This window comes from Balaenoptera physalus, assembly GCF_965194825.1.
Source record: "Balaenoptera physalus genome assembly, chromosome: 13".
NCBI lineage: Eukaryota > Metazoa > Chordata > Mammalia > Artiodactyla > Balaenopteridae > Balaenoptera > Balaenoptera physalus.
In genome coordinates, this window is record NC_138892.1 from 90,024,099 (window position 1) to 90,041,349 (window position 17,251).

The 17,251-nt window shown below is 40.1% G+C and overlaps 1 protein-coding gene across 25 annotated transcripts in view; it reads left to right on the top strand.

The window, feature by feature from the left end:
- Nucleotides 1-4,159: 4,159 nt before the first annotated feature.
- Nucleotides 4,160-17,251, top strand: part of C2CD5 (C2 calcium dependent domain containing 5) — a 94,621-nt gene continuing 81,529 nt past the window's right edge. For 3 of the 25 annotated variants that reach the window (XM_082419616.1, XM_082419626.1, XM_082419634.1), the window contains exons 1-2: nt 4,167-10,968; nt 11,093-11,211. In XM_082419616.1, the coding sequence (XP_082275742.1) occupies nt 11,122-11,211 (90 nt within the window). In that variant the 5' untranslated portion in view covers nt 4,167-10,968; nt 11,093-11,121. Of the gene's footprint in view, nt 10,969-11,092; nt 11,212-17,251 lie in introns of all 25 variants that reach the window. The other 22 variants (XM_082419622.1, XM_082419624.1, XM_082419625.1 and 19 more) reach the window with 17 other exon arrangements.

Sequence of the window (17,251 nt, forward strand, 5' to 3'; positions counted from 1 at the left end):
TTTGGGATGGTGTATTCTGCTTCCCTTCACTCCAAAATACCAAGAGTTAAAATAGCTATGACACTGTTATTATGCCTAAGAAACTTGATAATACTATCAAATTTCTGGTCAAAATTAAAATTTTCCTGATTGTTTCAGGATGTTCTTGCAGTTGATTTGTTAACATAAGGATCCAATTAAGATTCATACACTACATTTGGTAGAATTGCTTCTTAAATCCTTTAAAGTATATAACATTTTGTCACCTTTTTTTTTTTAAACAATATGTTTGTTGGAGAAATTGTTCTATAGACTTGCCCTTAATTTCAGATTTTCCTGATTGCAGCCCCATGATGTTGTTTAACATGTTTCTTTGTCCCCTGTATTTTCTGTAAAACTGGTAATTAGGTATAGAGATTTGATCAGATTCAGGTTCAATTTCTTTTGGCAGGAATACTTCATTGCTGTTGTACACATCCTATGGTATCAAATCAGGAGACATATAAGCCTAATTGTCTCTCCTCTTGTGATGTCAGTAGCTATTGATCACCATTGCATAAATCCAGGATTTCATTAGGGTTTGCAGTCTGGTAATATTTTTGTTGTTGTTTTTTAACTTTTTAAAATTGAAGTATAGTTGATGTAAAATACTGTATGTTACATGTGTACAATATAGTGATTCACAATTTTTAAAGTTATACTCCATTTATAGTTATTATAAAATATTGGCTATATTCCCCATGTTGTGGAATATATCCCTGTAGATTACTTTATACCTAGTAGTGTGTACCTCTTAATCCCCTACCCTTATATTGTTCTTCCCCCCTTTCCTTTCCCCACTGGTAACCACCAGTTTGTTCTCTATATCTGTGAGTCTGCTGCTTTTTGGTTATATTCACTAGTTTGTTGTATTTTTTAGATTCCACATATAAGAGATATCATACAGCATTTGTATTTCTCTGTTTGACTTATTTCACTTAGCACAATGCCCTCCAGGTCCATCCATGTTGCTGCAAATGGCAAAATTTCATTCTTTTTTATGGCTGTGTAGTTTTCGATTGTGTATATATATGTATGTATGTATATATATATACACACACACACACACACACCACATCTTCTTTATCCATGCATCTGTTGGACACTTAGATTGCTTCCATATCTTGGCAATTGTAAATATTGTTATGAACATTGGGGTGCATGTATCTTTTCAAATTAGAGTTTTTGTTTTTTTCTGATATATACCCAAGAGTGGAATTGCTGGGTCATATTGACAGTTCAGTTTTTAGTTTTTTGAGAAACCTCCATACTGTTTTTCACAGTGGCTACACCAATTTATTGATACATTCCCACCAACAGTGTACAAGACTTCCCTTTCTCCACTACCTCACCTACATTTGTTATTTGTGTTCTGTTTGTTGATACACATTCTGACAGGTGTGAGGTGATATCTCATTGTGTTTTTTTTTTAATTGAAATATAGTTGATTTACAATGTTGTATTAGTTTCTGGTGTTCAGCAAAGTGATTCATATATAGTTTATATATATATATAAACTATAATGGAAAAGAATATATACATATAAAGAATATAAAGAATATATATATAAAGAATATATATATATGTATATTCTTTTCCATTATAGTTTATTACAAGACATTGAATATAGTTCCCTGTGCTGTACAGTGCAGACTGGTAATATTTTAATATTACTATTCTGTCTTCAATTATGAACTGGAATACATCTATATAGAGAAACTTTCCCTTATAAACTATTCCCTCAGGTTATACTGAGGTGCAGTTCTTCTAGGAAAGGCAAGATAAATGCTTCATTCATTCTTTGTTTAGTTTCTGTCTTCAGAATTATGTGTTGGTTTCCTAGCATTCTCCAAAGGGAACAATGAGGCTTTTTATTCTATTGTTGTAAATATCACTATGACTTTTACAAATTTGAAATGTTCCAATAAAAGTATACATACATTGATGTGGTCCAAGAATAAATGTATGTATATTACATACATGTATACAACACCAATATTATTACTAACAATTTGATCACAGAAAACAGATTAAGATTTCTTTGCAGTTATTTTTGTCCTTAGGATACTTCTCAGTAGGGATATATAGATAAATTCTTATGTTGTAAAGACATTTGGAATAATTTTTTTCTATGTGATTAATCTGCCATCTTTCTACATAATTAGGTTTATTTATTTTATTTTGATTTCAATTATTTTTTAAATTTTACTTTGCTTTAAACTTACATATTTCCAAAGTCTATGTTACAAAACAAAGTACTTTTGTGAAAAGATTAGCTTCTTTCCTATCTCACACACCCTGTCTTCTCTATCCCCTCATGGCTAACTATTTTTATTAGTTTTCACTTATTCTTCGTTTAAAAATAATATATGTGAATACATTTCTCTATATTATTATTCCTTCCCTTCCTTAGATAAAAGACACCTGGTGTTTTATTTTTTTTCCTAAACATGTTTGTTTTCTAAACATGCTTGTTTTTCACGCTTAGCCGGTATATCCTGGCAATTACTCCACAGTAGTATACAGATACTGTCTTTATTCATTTTACAGTTGTGTACTATTTATATATGCAAAATAACATAGTAGTTTATTCAGCCTGTCTTTTCATGATGGGCATATATGTTGTTCTTAGTCTTTTGCTGTTACAAAGAGTGCTATCATTTATAGCCTGTGCATTCAACTTTCTGTGTTTTTGTTAGTGTTTCTTTGGGATAGGTTTCTGGAAGTGAGAGTTTTGGGTCAACACAAATCCATTTGTACTTGTCCTGAATATCACCACGTTCTCCTCCATGTGGGTTATGTAATTTTGCATTCCCACCAGCAATGTATGGTAATATCTGTTTCCCCACAGCCTTGCCAACAGAGTATGTTGTCAAGCTTGTGGGTTTTTCTCCACCTGATATGCAAGAAATGGCAACTCATAATGGTATTAATTTGCATCTTTTTTTTATTATGAGTAGCTTTCTATATGGTCAAGGATCATGTGATTTTTTTTTTCTGTGAACCATCTGTTTCTATTTCTTAATCATTTTTCAAAAGCTCTTTTAGACGTTCTTTATACATCAGGGATAGTGCTCCTTTGTGATACAAGTTCCAACTATTATTATGTGAGGAACATGTACAATTTTTCCTTTTCCATACAGCTATTCAGTTATCCCAACATCAGTCATTAAGAAATGGAACACGGCATTGTTTTGCAGCTGAAAGGGGACCAATGTAGTTGGAATAGGTCAGTGGGAGAGTCATGAAAATAAAGCTAATAAAGTTGGCAAGGGGTAGATTATACAAAAATTTTCAGTACAGATTAGAAATTTTCATTTTTATCTTGGTAGCAGTAGATAGACACTGAGGGGTAGTATATGTCAGGGGGTGTTTGAGCAAGCTTCCCTTGGCTGGGGGTGGTGGCAGTGGGTCAATTTCTTTACCCAAGTTGGAGGCAAGACAAGCCACAGAGGTTAAGTAGTAGCAAGGGTCCCAAGGTATGTAGCTGAATTTATACTTGGAATATTTATTCAAATCCCAACATCCTTAATATTAAAAGACATGTAGTTGACTTTTCTCGTTCCAATATGGTTCCCATAGGTATTGCTAAAATTTCAACTGGCCGCATCTGAATTGAAGTAGCTGTCTGCATGGATGGTGCCTGTAATGTGTGAAGCTACTCCCTCCTGTGGGAAGCAGCTCAACCTACAGCAGGTCTAGAAATCCCTTATGCAACTGTCTGGAACAGACTGCATAGGCATCGTATCACAGTGGGCTGTACAGGGACACCAGCCATAGATTCGGCTCACTTCTCTTCTTCCCATCAATTGCAGTAATTACTAACTGCCCCACTTGTTAGCATCCCTCCTCTAAATAGTCCACAGTGAGTTCAGCTTGGAAGCTGAATCTTGCTCAAGACACGTTTAGTAAATATATATCTCTAGCTTTACTTTTCAAGGTACATTGGATACATTATTGGACAGTGTCTTTGTGAAGATAATGGCCTATAGCAGCGGTCCCCAACTTTTTTGGCACCAGGGACCGGTTTCGTGGAAGACAGTTTTTCCACGGACAGGGGGTGGCGGGGTGGGATGGTTCAGGCTGTAATGTAAGCGATGGGGGGGATTGTTCAGGCGGTAATGCGAGCAATGGGGAGCAATGGGGAGCGGCATATGAAGCTTCGCTCGCTGGCCTGCCGCTCACCTCCCGCTGTGCGGCCCGGTTCCTAACAGACCTCGGACTGGTACCGGTCTGCAGCCCGGGGGGTGGGGACGCCTGGCCTATAGTATCCTAAAAACTCTCTTAGTGCCACCTAACTGGCAAAGGAAAAATCATGTAAATATAGTGTTGAGTTAAAACTTTTAAGGGTCAGGTTTATAACTTGTAATGAACTGAGGTGAATTGGGATCTATTTCAGTTTGTATATACTGAAATGAAACAATTCATTTGAAAAACAATCCCCTTGAAATGGAACAATCTAGCACTAGGTGATAGGTTAACACAGGTGGAGAATCATGGTTTGACTTTAAACAAACCCAGCAAGGCAAAAATTGAATAAAAAACCCACTTTGGACTGATGCCCTTCTCTTTAAGTTCTGAACATTTTTACTTTCTTATGAAGAAAAGCGTCTGACAAGAATTAAGGGGCGTCACCTGGTCTTTGGCAAAAAATTCCCCTAAAATAGAGTGATGAAAATATATTCACTATTTAAAAACATCACTTTGGCTGCTTCACGGTGAATGGATTAGAGGAAAGCCAAGAGTGGAAGTGGGATACCAGTCATCCAGGTGATAAACAATGGAGGAAAGTAGATGGATTTGAGAGATGTTTAGGAGTTATAAACCATAGGACTTGGTGATTCACTGGATGTCAAGGATAAGGAAGAGGAAAAGTCAAAGGTAATTGTCAACTGTGGCTAGACTTTTCCAGATAGACCTTAAATACACATAAATGGAAAATCTCTCAGCTTTGCAGTACAGACACTAATAATAAAGGGAGCTTGTCCTGGTGCTGGCACGATAAGAAAGTCAAGGCCTTTAGCCTGCTTATTACACTTGGGTGACATGGCTCGCTGAGTGCATTGTTGGTTACTGACACAAAGCAATGTGTGTCACTTTAAGAAGCTGGAGAACATCTTACTCAATGTGGGGAGGATGCCCACCATCCACTGGGCTTGGCTTTATGAGATTCAAGGAAACCAATGGGAAGATGAGTCTACCTAGCTGCCTATTTGGCTCATTTTTATCCTTTATGCAGCTGATTTGCTGCTTTAGAAGTAAATCAGGGGCTTCCCTGGTGGCGCAGTGGTTGAGAATCTGCCTGCTAATGCAGAGGACACGGGTTCGAGCCCTGGTCTGGGAAGATTCCCACATGCCGCGGAGCGACTGGGCCCGTGAGCCACAATTACTGAGCCTGCGCGTCTGGAGCCCGTGCTCCGCAACAAGAGAGGCCGCGATAGTGAGAGGCCCGCGCACCGCGATGAAGAGCGGCCCCCGCTTGCCGCAACTGGAGAAAGCCCTTGCACAGAAACGAAGACCCAACACAGCCAAAAATAATTATAAAAATAAATAAATAAAAGATGACTATTAAAAAAAAGAAGTAAATCACTGCAAAAGTAACTGAACCGAGTTCAAGTTGTCATTTGTATCTACCCTCAGTCTTAAACCAGTGAGTCTCTGGTTTGAGCACTTGACTAGGCATCTGGTTACGCTACCGTTTGAGATGGGGACCATAGTGGAGGAGAACTGGGCCTTTTATTTTGCTGCTGTTGTTGTAACTGCTGTTGCTGCAGCTGTGTGACAGGTAAAGAAAATAAATTCCGTTTTGGATATGTTGAGTCTAAGGTCGCTTTGATATTCCAAATGGAAATAGGAACTAGGCAGTTGTATATGTGGGTCCAGATCCCAGAAGAAAGTTGTGGGCTAAAGATAAAAATGTGAGAATCCTTAGCCAAACAGATAGAAATGGAAATTATGAACATGAATGAGATCACCTAGGGAGAGAGTATAGTCAGAAGCGGAGCAAGAACGGGACTCTGAGAGAAACATGTTATTTGTCAAGGACAGAGAGCAGGCTGGGAAGACAGATGTATATAGCAGAATAGGTAAGAGAAGCTTGGGAGACTGTTTCAAGGGGAACGTGATCAACTGTCAAATGCTATGGAGAGTCATGTAAAATGCAAACTGTCCACTGGATTTAGCGAGCAAAGTTTATTGATGGCCTTAAGTGAAAGCTGTATTGGTATAGCGGTGGTAGCTAAAGCCAGATAGAAATAGTTTTAGGAGTGCCTGGGAGGTGAAGAGAGGACACGAAATAGAGACAACCCTTGAGAAGCTGAACTTTGAGGGGATAGAGAGAGATTAACAGGTTTTAGGAAGCCAGGAAAGAAGAGAGAGCGAAGTAGTAATAGTATATGTGTTAAATGTTATGTAAACTTAATTCCACAAACATTTGTTGATCACATGAGGGGCACAGGGCAGGGAACTGAGAATTGCGAGATGAGAGAGTAGAAAGCAGTCCTTCCCCTCAAGGTGCTCAAAGTTGAATAGGGGAGAGACAACTAAATAATTATGTATAAGGACAGTGCAATAACACATGTGCTAGGCACAGTGGTAGCATAGTATGTTTATTATGGAGAACAGGGAAGACATTTGAAGTCACGTTTAAACTGAGTTATGAATTCTTAAGTGTTTTCTCGGATGACTATGAGAAAGGTATTCCAGGCAGAGAGAAAAGCATCATTTACTGGAAAACTGCATACAGCCTTTAAAGAATATGGGTTCTTGGAATGGCATTGTCTAGATATAAATCCTGCCTCCAAAATTACCAGCTCTGTGACTTTGGGTAATGACCATACCTTTGCCAAGCCTCAACTTCCTCATCTATAAAATGAAAGCTGATAATTCCTATGTCAGATTTTTAGGGAGGCATAAAAGCTGAGATGCACCGAATTCAGCAGCTGGTACACAGTAAATGTTCAATATACATTAGCTCTTGTTTTTACTGTAGGATCTAAAATGCAAGAAGTGTGGCAAGGTATGAAGCTAAAGAAGGTAATCAGGAACCAGATCATGATGGATTTGTCAGGAAATTCAGCCTTGTGCCCAGCACTAATGAAAAGAAACTGGTGCAATTATTAGAAGACAAACTGAAGTCAGGCTTAATTCCACCAAAAAAAAAAAATCTTCAGGAAGCATCTTAATTATAATCTCCTGTTGATGAAGCCTAAGGCAACAGCTATGTACGAGTACCTCTCAGGCTACTAATTAGGAGGCTGAACTGCTAACCTCTAACTGTGCAATTTGCAATTTTTTTTTTTTTTACATTACAACATCTTGTAACACAATGCGTTATTTTCCATTAAGATTGTTGCTAAACTTCAGTTTTCTAATTCTTCTCTTTATATTTTTTGGTATTTAAAAAGAAAAACTGGTAGTATGGCAATGCTTTGATTTCAGTAAAAAAAGCTCTTTCACCTCTACCACTAAAACAAAACAAAACACACTAGGATTAGCTGATCATGTACTATAGCTGACCTTGAGAGTATGGTAAGGGCATTTTTAAGGGTAGAGTTAGACTCCATAAAAAAACTGCAGGTAGATCTAAGGAAATTTGCATTGCATGTGGTCTCTATCCTTTTGTCATAGTTTGGATGGATAAAGGTTTCTCTAGTCCAAAAAGTCAGTGGTTTCTCTTTTAGATTTTTATTTTGAGGTAGTTCAACTTCTCACTTATGTAAGCAATATTCCTTCTGTAGAAGAAATTTTTGCTTTAAAAAGATAATTCTGGGTCACCACTGCCTAGAGTACTTAATTTAACCTGTTGAGTAATTTTTTTTTTTATTGAGGTAAGATCGGTATGTAACATTACATTAATTTCAGGTGTACGATATAATAATTTGATATATGTATACACCACAAAGTGATCAACACAGTAAGTCTAGTTACCACCCATACAATTGACCACTTTCACCCATTTTGCCCACCCCCAACTGTCTTCTTCTCTGGTAACCACCAATCTTTTCTCTGTATCTATGAGTTTAGTTTTGTTTTGTCTGTTCGTCTGTTTTCTTCTTTAGATTCCACATATAAGTGAAATCATATGGTATTTGTCTTTCTCTGACTTATTTCACTTATCATGATACCCTCAAGTTCCATCCATGTTGTCACAAATGGCAAGATTTCCTTGTTTTTCTTTATGGCTAAGTAGTATTCCACTGTATATACATACACCACATCTTCTTTATCCATTCATCTATCAAGGGACACTTAGGTTGCTTCCATATCTTGGCTATTTTGTAAATAATGTTGCAATTCAAATGCATACATCTTTTCAAATTAGTGATTTTGTGTTCAGCAAATACCAACAAGTGGAAGAGCTGGACCATATAGTAGTTCTATTTTTAATTTTTTGAGGAACCTCCATAATGTTTTCCATAGTGGCTGCACCAATTTACACTCCCACCAACAATGTACAAGTGTTCTCTTTTCTCCACATCCTTTCCAACATTTGTTAAACTTTCTTTTTGATAGTAGTCATCCTAATGGGTGTGAGTTGATATCTCATTGCAGTTTTGATTTGCATTTCCATGATAATTAGTGATGCTGAACATCTTTTCATGTGCCTGTTGGCCATCTGTATGTCTTCTCTAGAAAAATGTCTATTTAGATCCTCAGCCCATTTTAAAATCAGATTGTTTGATTTTTTGCTATTGAGTTGTTTTAATTCTTTATACATTTTGGGTATTAACTCCTTATCAGATATATGATTTGTATTCCCATTCAGTAAGTTGTCTTTTAATTTTGTTGATGGTTTCCTTTGCTATGCAGAAGCTTTTAAGTCTGATGTAGTCCCACTGATTTTTGCTTTGGTTACCTTTGCTTTTGGAGTCAGTCCAAAATTTCAATGCCAAGACCAATGTCAAGGATCTTACTGCCTATGTTTTCTTCTAGGAGTTTTATGGTTTCAGGTCTTACATTCAAGTCTTTAATCCATTTTGAGTTAATTTTTGCCTATGGTATAAGATAGTAGTCTAGTTTCATTCTTTTGCATGTAGCTATCCAGTTTCCCACTGTATATTCTTGGCTCCCTTGTTGTTATTTAATTGACCATATATTTGTGGGTCTATTTCTGGGTTCCCTATTCTGTTCCACTTATCTGTGTGCCTATTTTTCTGACAATATCATACTGTTTTGATACTATAGCTTTGCAGTATAGTTTGAAATCATGGACTGTGATACCTCCAGTTTTGTTCTTCTTTCTCAGGATTGCTTTGGCCATTTGTGGTCTTCTGTGGTTTCATACAAATTTTAGTATTGTTTGTTCTAGTCCTTGAAAAATGGCATTATAATTTTTGATAGGGATTGCATTGAATCTGTAGAAAGCTTTGGATAATATGGACATTTCAACAATATTAATTCTTCCAATCCATGAGCATGGAATATTTTTCAATATTTTGTGTCTTATTTCTTTCACCAATGTCTTATAGTTTTCAGTATACAAGTCTATCACCTTGTATTAATTTATTCCTAGGTATTTTATTCTTTTTGATACAATTATAAATGGGATTGTTTTCTTAATTTCTCCTTCTGATAGTTGGTTATTAGTTTAAAGAAAGCAACAGGTTTCTATACATTGATTTTGTATCCTGCAACTATAGTGAATTCATTTATTAGTTCTAACTATTTTTCCGTGGAGTCTTTCTTTATACAGTATCATGTCATCTGTAAATAGCGACAGTTTTACTTCTTTCCTTCCAATTTGGATGCCTTTATTTTTGAGTAGTTTTAAAGTTAAAAATATCATCCTGATATCTTCATTTGGGAATTTTCCACTCCTGATGAATCCAGTGGTATAATCTTTTTACTGGAATAGTTAATGCTGACTTTAGTATTTGATATGGCCTGTATTGTTATTGCTACTTTTGATGCATGGTATGGAGTGATTTGTGTTACCTCCTGCGTGTGTGTGTTTCAACTTCCCTAATCTTTTTCTGATGGTCTGAGCTTATAAATTAGGCCTCATTTTAGCATGTTTATGTATATATACAATTGGGTCGATTCTTCAAGATGTTTAATCAAGCTTATCTGGTCCAATTAGTCGAACACAATTTCCTATGGTAGGAGGTCCTGAACTACTGCCAGCATTGTAGGTCTTATCTTTAGGTTTGCAGATGTTTAATAACCACATTGAGATGATCTAAGAGTGCAGGGCAATTTCTTTCAAGCAGTGGCTTTGGATTTCGAAATTTTTTGTTTTTTTTTTTTCCCCCAAGATCTACCTTAACATCTGTCACCTAGTACACGTGTACATGACTGAACAGAGTGTTAACTGCAGAATAATTACGCGACATCCGAGAGGTTCCTTAAATTTTTCACTCTGTTTCAGATATAAGAAAAACTGTTCCCTTTCCAGGTGGAAACCAGTTAAGCTGATTTCACGAACTACTAGTGGGTCGTTAAAGGCAGACTGAAATCGCTCCTCTAGCAGTCTCCGCTGCTGCTCCTTCTGTCCCAGCCTTTTGGAAATGCATTGCAGAAGTTACCGAGCCGCAGCTGCGCTTCGTTCCTAGAGGGTGGGCCGGTTTTCTTCCCGGGAAGCAGCAGGGCGCCGACCTACAGCCCCAGGCTCGGTGGATGATGCGGGGCTCGACCCGTTTCCCTGCCTACCAGCTTCCTCGAAGTCCGTCCCGCCTCCTTCATCTGCTCTCGGCGAATTTAGTGCCTCCCCTGAGAAGTGGGCCGAGCGCCGAGCGATCGATGCCTCCTCCCCGCCCTGGGAGCCGCCATTTTGGGGGGAGGAGAAACACTCGTAGGGGCGGTTGCGGCTCAATGGGATGTTGACTGGCTTCTTCTCTTGCCAGCGCTGTGGAGCCGGGTCAGAAGCCTCCACCGGGGCCACTCCTCCGGCTGCCTCTCCGGAATGAGGCCTCAGTTCCCGCGCAGGACGGCTCCCTTTTTCTTCCGAGAGTAAGTGGCGGCCGGCGGCGCGGCGCGCCCCCGCGCGCCCTCCGCTGTCAGTTACCCCGCGCGGCCCAGTCCCTCCCCCGCCCCGCTGGGCGCTCGGCGCAGACTCGCTTGTTTATTTCTGCAGGAGCCCAAGGAGAGGCCGAAGCCGAGACGATGCCTGGGAAGCTGAAGGTGAAAATCGTGGCCGGGCGCCATTTGCCGGTGATGGACCGAGCTAGTGACCTGACTGATGCCTTCGTGGAGGTTGGTGCAAGGTCCTGCCCCTCCAAACACAGGGAGCGCCGAGCCCTGTGAAGGATCTTAGCCACGTTGCCCGCAGCCTCTCAGCCCATTCCCCTGTCGACCGCCCTGCTGGGTGCCGTGCTTGTCCAGCCCTCCCTGGAGGGCTGCCTGCCGAGACTGTAGCCCATGTGACGGGAGCAACTGCTCGCAGGCGTCCGCGGCGCGCTCTGCCGCGCGGGGAGGCTTTTACTGCTCTGCCTGCAGGGTGACCCTGATGTCAGGACTCCTAACAGGCCACCTGCCAGTCAGGGCATCCCGAGGTGTGACCACGCGGCCACTGAAACACACACACACACACAGACACACACACACACACACACACACACCCTTCTTTGGTGGGGGGAGGGTAGCTAGCTTTTAATGCTACAGTGATGGAGATGATGTTTAAGAATGTAGATACGGTCCATTATGGGCACTGGGGGAGCTGCAAGGCGATCTCCTCTTTAACATATTATTTTCTGAATCATCAATGTAAGTTCTAAGACCCAAGTACAACACTTTAATTCTCTCGTATAGAATGGTAGGTCGAGGAGCTGTTTCAGGGTAATTTAGTGCCTTGTGGTAGGAAGCCAATTAAGTGCCATGGATTTAAATTGCAAAATTGCTTTTTAAATCTAATGATTAGTTTAAAACTCATGCTAATTAGCACAGGCCCCGGAAAGTAATAATCCAGAGAAAGAAGCCAAGTAAGATTGTAATAAAAATTGTCACGGTGAGCCAGAGCATTAGAACGATAATCGTTTGGGCTATTAATGCTTAGAGTTGATAGATACATGATAATATACAGCCTGATTCCATATCAATATAAAATACTGTTGATGTTCCCTAAAGATTCTCTGACCTAATCAGACATTGCCATTGCAGTTCTCAAGCTCAACTTCATTTTTATGTGAGAAACAGTTACTGGGTGTGTTCTTGGGCCAGATGATAGGTCATGGGGATACACAGATTGCCAAAGCCTAGTCTTTGCTTTCCGGTATCTCAGAGACTGACCCACACAGTTTAGGTTAATAAATAATAGCTAATACGTAGTGAGTCTCATTATTGCCAGGTCTGTGCTAAGTTTTTTTCAATTCTTAGTCCTTATAACAGTCCTGCTATTGTATTATTTTCCCATATTGTAATTGAAGTACCTGAAAGACACAAGTTTTTTGTTTGTTTTTTTTTAAATTTTGTCATCAAGGTACCCAAGAGGTACAGTGGGTACACAGAAGACTTTTTTTGTTTTATTTAAAATTAATTAATTAATTAATTAATTAATTTATTTTTGGCTGTGTTGGGTCTTTGTTTCTGTGCGAGGGCTTTCTCTAGTTGCGGCAAGCGGGGCCACTCTTCATCGCGGTGCGCGGGCCTCTCACTATCGCGGTCTCTCTTGTTGCGGAGCACAGGCTCCAGACGCGCAAGCTCAGTAGTTGTGGCACACGGGCTTAGTTGCTCCGCGGCATGTGGGATCTTCCCAGACCAGGGCTCGAACCTGTGTCCCCTGCATTGGCAGGCAGACTCTCAACCACTGCGCCACCAGGGAAGCCCCTGTTTGTTTGTTTTAATATCACATGGACTTTTGTTTCCAAGCAGTATATACATGTAATCAATCAAAACATATCTGAAAGGAACCATGAAACCTGAGAACTGCTATGGGGACTTGCTGGTACATAGGAACCTAGCAAATTCAGGAACCACGGGAAAATGTTTTGAGATAACATTTGCGTTGTCAACCTCTATTGACTGTTTTCACAATTAAAAATATTTTATAACTTAAAAAAAAAGCCTAGGAACAGTAAATAATTTGCCCAAGGTGCCTTAACCTTGTAAATCTCCAAAGCCTAGTGGTCTGTTAATCCACAGTGCAAATACTGACTCTCCAGGCAAGATGATGAGTGTTTCTGCAGACTGTGGAAGCTTAATTCTGTCTCTGAAGGTTTAGGGAGGGTTCCTAAAAAAAGTGACATTTGAACTGGGCCTTGTAGGGTACCCAGGATTTTACCAAGCAGAGGGAACATCGGAGGCACAGAGTGGGATACACGGTGTGTTAGGAAACCATCTTAGTTTGGGATGTGTCTGGAGTCAAAGTGGATGTGTGCGTAGTGGAGGTTGTGAGGGATAAGGCTGGGAAGGTAGGTTGGCGCCAGCGCCCTTTTCTGTGTTTTTTGTAAATAGAGGGTAAAGGGGGGAAGTTCTTCAAGCAGAAATGAAGTAAGATCATGTTTGGATTAGTGTGTTTTTTGTAAATAGAGGGTAAACGGGGGAAGTTCTTCAAGCAGAAATGAAGTAAGATCATGTTTGGATTAGGTTGTTTCTTTGTAGAATGACTTGAATGGTGATGTTATCGATGGACTGGATAGATGAGAGATGAGGCAAGGAGATCAGTTAAGAAGGTGGTAAAATTACCCAGACAATATGTGCACGTTTAGAATGGCAGTGGGAATGGATTAAAGGGGAAAGATTTGAGGGACATTTCTTAGGTAAAATTCTCAGGCCTTGGTAACAAATGGCTTTTGCTGGTGAGGGAGGGGTTGGATTCAAGGGTGACTCATTAATTCCTTCTTTCAACAAATAGTTACTGAGTGTCTGCTCTTTGCCAAGCCCCATGCTAGTCACCAATCTAGCTGATGCATATGTGATGGTGAACAAAATAGACTTGGTTCCTGTTTTTACGGAGTTTATATTTTGGTGGGAGAGCCAGACATTAAAAAGTAAAGAAAGAGTACATTTATTTATTTATATTTTTATTTTTTATTTATTGGCTGTGTTGGGTCTTCGTTGCTGTGCACGGGCTTTCTCTAGTTGTGGCGAGCGGGGGCTGCTCTTCATCGTGGTGCACGGGTTTCTTACTGCAGTGGCTTCTCTTGTTGCGGAGCATGGGCTCTAGGGAGCGCGGGCTTCACTATCAGTAGTTGTGGCTCGTGGGCTCTATAGAGTGCAGGGCTCAGCAGTTGTGGCGCACGGGCTTAGTTGCTCCGCAGCACCTGGGATCTTCCTGGACCAGGGATCGAACCCGTTTCCCCTGCATTGGCAGGTGGATTCTTAACCACTGCGCCACCAGGGAAGTCCCAAGAGTACATTTATAATTACAAGTTGTGATGAGTGCCATGAAAGAAAACGATAGAAAGAGAATCTCAGGAACTTTAGGTTGAATTATCAGGGGAGGCCTCCGAGGAGGTGCCAGTTAGGCAGAGACCTGTGGACGAGAAGGAGCTAGCTGCTCACAGTGTGTTTGTGTGTGTGTGTGTGTGTGTGTCTGTCTGTCTGTGTAGGGGAGGGGCCGGGCAAAAGAGGCTGGAGGATAGGAGAGTCTCAGCAGAGGGAAGATCCTGAGGGTTTGCTTTGTTTTAGGAAGTGAAGGAAGATGTGTGTGCTGGCGTGTAGTAAGTGAAGGGGAGAGTGCTGTAAGGTAACATTGGAGAGTTAATCAGGGAGCCAGTTGTGCAGGATCCTAGAGGCCATGACTGAAGGTTGGATTTTATTCTCAGTTCAGAGGGAAGAAGCACTTGTTGAGATGAGCACTCTTGTTGCTGTTTGGAGAATGGACTGCAGAGGGGAAAGAGCTGAAGCAGGCAACTAGTTAGGAGATTCCATTATAGTTCAAAAAAGAGGCAGTGAGGGTCAAGGTGATGGTTTTGCTAGTAGAAGTGGATGGATTCCAGATATGCTTTGAAGATAGACAGTAGAGGATTTGTTGGTAGACTGGAGTAGGGATCAGGGAAAGGGAGACTGAAAGGTGATTCCTAGCTTTCTGGAGTCACTGGGGCAATTTTCTCAGTCTCCATAGGGTTGAGGGAGATTGAGTGGGTTGAGAATCAACTTCCATTTGGGCATGTTAAATTTGAGATGTCTTTGGTTCCTTTAATTGGAGTTGTCAAGGAGAAAGTTGGATTTGTGAGTATGGTGTTTCGAAGAGAGGTATGAGTTAAAAATAAGCTCACACAGGCCAGTGCTTCTCAACTCTGTGAGACCCGGTCCTGCCTTTATATAGCAGGTATTTTGAAATCTTCCCTCTACTATCTTGGCATGATATCTATAGCTAATATAACCTATCTATGCCCACAGTTTAAAAAAAATCAATATAATGCTCTAACTGTAATATGATAGAGAAATAAAAGTATTTTTTAATGTGTTTCAATATGGAAGTGCTTGTTAATGACCACAGAAGACATGAAGTAATCAGGTTGCGCCCATGATATTTACTGAGCCTTTGTATATATCAGATACTATACTGGCTGTTGTACAGCATGCTGGGGATAGAGCAGTGAGCAAAATGAAAGTTTCTGTAGTCACGGAACTTAGGTTCTAGTGGGAGGAAGGAGTTAATCAAAAAAATAGTTAAGTAAGAGATAAAGTATGCTAGATGGTGAGAAGCTTCCCATGTGGAGAAAATAAAGCAGAATTCAGGATAGGAAGTACCTCACCTCCATGTAAAATCACGTGAACATGACTGCTCCTCTCACAGAGTGAGACAGTTGTGTAGTTTTGGCATCTCAGATGGGCCTTCACTTCCATTGGTTATCTGATTTCCCAAAATACGCTATAGTCAACTCATGGGAAAGAGAGTTGTCCATTAATTTTCACAGTGGTTGCATTTTCTTGACAGTTAAAGTGTATTAAAACCCATCATAATATTCTATCTATAAACCTGAGTTAGGGTCTAGGTAGGTTTTTCGCCCATGTGGCTATCTGGTGTGGATATTTGAAAGTCATGACATGAGACAAGTCTTCATTGTTGGGGATTGTCTCTTGAATTGCAGGACAGCATCTCTGGCCTTCCTTACTAAATACTATTATTCGTCCCAAAAATGAAATTTTTGAAATTTAGAAATTATTTGTTCCTAAATTTGCAAAGTTTCTTTAGAAGTTGGTTCTGTCCCTTTTGCAAACCATTGACTTAGGGGAGAGAAGAGGGAGCGAGAAGAGGGATGGATCCTTGAATGAACATGACATTAAGAATTTATTAGAGGTGGAGGACTAGGGGAAGGAAACTGAGATTGTTAGCCAGTGGGTGGGAGAAAAATCTAGAAAGTAATGTCTCAGAAGGCAAGAGAGGAAGTTTCTAGAAAGAGGAAGTCCTCAACTGTCAAATGGCACTGAGAGGTCAAGTAAGGGGACAGAGAAATCACTGGATTGGACAGCATAAGGATGTTAAGGGTCCTGGCTTGAGGAGTGACAAGGGCGGAAGCCCATACTGTAGTGATTTAGAGGGTTAAAGTACACGGGAGTAAGCAAGTAGGAGAGGCATGAATAGGCAATTGTTTCAGGAAATATGGCTGTGAAGGGAGAGGAGAAATAGTGTGGTATTTGGGGGGAGTATGCAGCTTTTAGTACTTAAAAAAAAATAAGTTGGAAGATATTCGAACATACTTGTGTGCTAATAGGAATAACCCAGCAGAAAGGGAAAGATTAATGCAGGAAAAAGGGGATAATGAAGGATTACAATATAATAAAGGGATAAATTTTGTGATATGGACTCTAAGTACCATATAAGCTCGTAGGAAAGGGACATAATGAAGCCCGAGCTGGTGATGAGAAATCTTTGTGCTGGGCTTGAAAGGTGGTGCCATTTCCATAGGCAGAGAGGAAAAGGGGGCATTTTTTTGGATGAAGAGGATAAACGATAAAAGCAAAAGGAGGGAATATAGCACATGTAATTGAAGGGAGGGTTCTTGTTAAATAGAAGTGGGAAATAAAATTTGGCTGGGTAGAGAGGATGCCGATTACTAAGTGGTCTGAAAGTGATGGTGAGAAGTCTGTACAGCAGATGCTCTCTTAACCAGTTTCTACTAACTGCCTCGTTACAGTGCCCAGTGCTCTGCATTTCTGCCGTAAACACATTCTTGAATACCCCATACGGTTAGATTATACTCCAGTGTGCCTGCTTCTCCCATCAGTTGGCTGATATGCTTTACTAAGAGGCAGTTGCGTTTATTCCCTAACCTATTTATGCCAACACTATTTGTTATTGTTATTTATTTAAATCTTATACAAATCAGTGAAATAAGTGGGATAATGA